General features: G+C 27.6%; 1 protein-coding gene across 2 annotated transcripts in view; it reads right to left on the reverse strand.

Moving 5' to 3' along the window:
* The window catches only part of LOC117182308 (microtubule-associated protein futsch), a 58,852-nt gene that overhangs the window by 50,307 nt on the left and 6,782 nt on the right, over positions 1–1,763 (reverse strand). For both annotated transcript variants that reach the window (XM_033375457.1, XM_033375456.1), the window contains exon 2: positions 773–957. In XM_033375457.1, coding sequence (XP_033231348.1) covers positions 773–957 — 185 coding nt within the window. The remainder of the gene's footprint in view (positions 1–772; positions 958–1,763) is intronic.

Raw genomic sequence — 1,763 nt, forward strand, 5'->3', positions numbered from 1 at the left:
TCACTCAAAAATTAATCTTTTTTGTTTAAAACTTAAGTATTCCAGTTAAGATTCATCATTTGATTAAAAAATTAATATTTTTTGTTGAAAAAAGGAACTTTATGGTTGAAAACGGACTTTTTTTTAGATGAAAATTCAACCATTTTAGTTAAAAATTCATGTTTGGTTGACAATAAAACAACCTGGTTGAAAGTTAACTCTTTGGTCAACAATTTATTTTTGTGGTTGCAAATTCAACTGTCAAAATCCATCAACTTTTTTGTTTTTGTAGAAAATTAATCTTCCTGATGAAAAATTAACCTTTTTGGTTCACAGTGCAAATATTCCAGTTAAATATTCATCATTTTATTTGAAAATTCGTATTTTTCGGTTGTATTTCTCTGCTTTTAATTTAAAACAAAACTATTTCGTAGAGAATTCGTCTGTTTTAAATAAAAATCTATGCAATATTATAAGAATTGATCTTTTTGGTTGAAAATTTAAATATCTGATTGCAAATTAAACTGTTTCGTTAAAATCTCATCGTTTTGGCTTTCAAACCTCGTCATTTTGGACGACCCCTAACCAGTCAACAAATAATTTCGAAGAAAATGTGTAAAGAAGTAGTGTCATTAGCAGACAATTGTGAGAAAATAGGGTCCACAGTGTATTTTTTTTTTCGAAATAGTAGCAAAGTAGTGTCATTATTTAAAAGAAAAAGGTGTAAAATAGTGTAAATAGTGTGGTGAATCCGAGGCATGCGAGTAGTATTTAAATTGTTGTTAATTTGTACCTTCAGTATGCGCAATTTCACAGCAACCCGAGATTTCTTGTAGCCAAAACGCTCCAGTTCCCAACCATCCTGGTTAGAATAAGTGTGACAGAATTTGACTAACGCCTTTTCCCACTTTTCTGCAGTCACCGACTTTCGTGTTTTGCGCAATAATTTTATGTGCAAATCTACTAAAGGCTGTGGCACTGTAACAAACATTTTTCACAGTCAATGAATTTTTAAAAATCAAACACTAAATCAATTCAAAAGAAATGTTGAACTTTTACCATTTGTAAATATATAAAATATACGAATAATAAAAATACCGAAATGGAAAATTGCCGAAAAATAAAATTCGCCAATGATAAAATTGCCGAAAAATAAAAATACATAATTGGAAAATTCCCGAATAATAAAAATTCTCGAATAATAAAATTTCAGAATTATGAAATTCCCGAATTGGAATATTCCCGAATAATAAAATTTACGACAGTTTATAATATTACCGAATTGGAAAATTTCCCGAATTTTAACAATTAGAAGTTTTTATGAATATATTTTATCGATTAAAAATACAACAATAAGATATTAGTTTCAAAAATTATTTTTAACATTTAAAATTCCTCGTTTTTTCCCCGGTTCACAAACATTTTTCACAGTCAATGAATTTTTAAAAATCAAACACTAAATCAATTCAAAAGAAATGTTGAACTTTTACCATTTGTAGAGTTCAACGATTCAGTTTCAACAATATAAATCCACGTTATAATTTTTTATGAGGACGACTGAAAAATCCCGAAAAATAAAATTCCTGATACTGTAAAAATCCAGAATAATATAATTGCCGAATAATAAAAATTCCGAATTTGAAAATTCCCGAATAATAAAATTGCCGAAAAATCAAAATACCTAATTGGAAAATTCCCGAATAATAAAAATTCTCGAATAATAAAATTTCAGAATTATGAAATTCCCGAATTGGAATATTCCCGAATAATAAAATTTACGACAG

Source organism: Belonocnema kinseyi, chromosome 10, assembly GCF_010883055.1.
Source record: "Belonocnema kinseyi isolate 2016_QV_RU_SX_M_011 chromosome 10, B_treatae_v1, whole genome shotgun sequence".
Lineage (NCBI taxonomy): Eukaryota > Metazoa > Arthropoda > Insecta > Hymenoptera > Cynipidae > Belonocnema > Belonocnema kinseyi.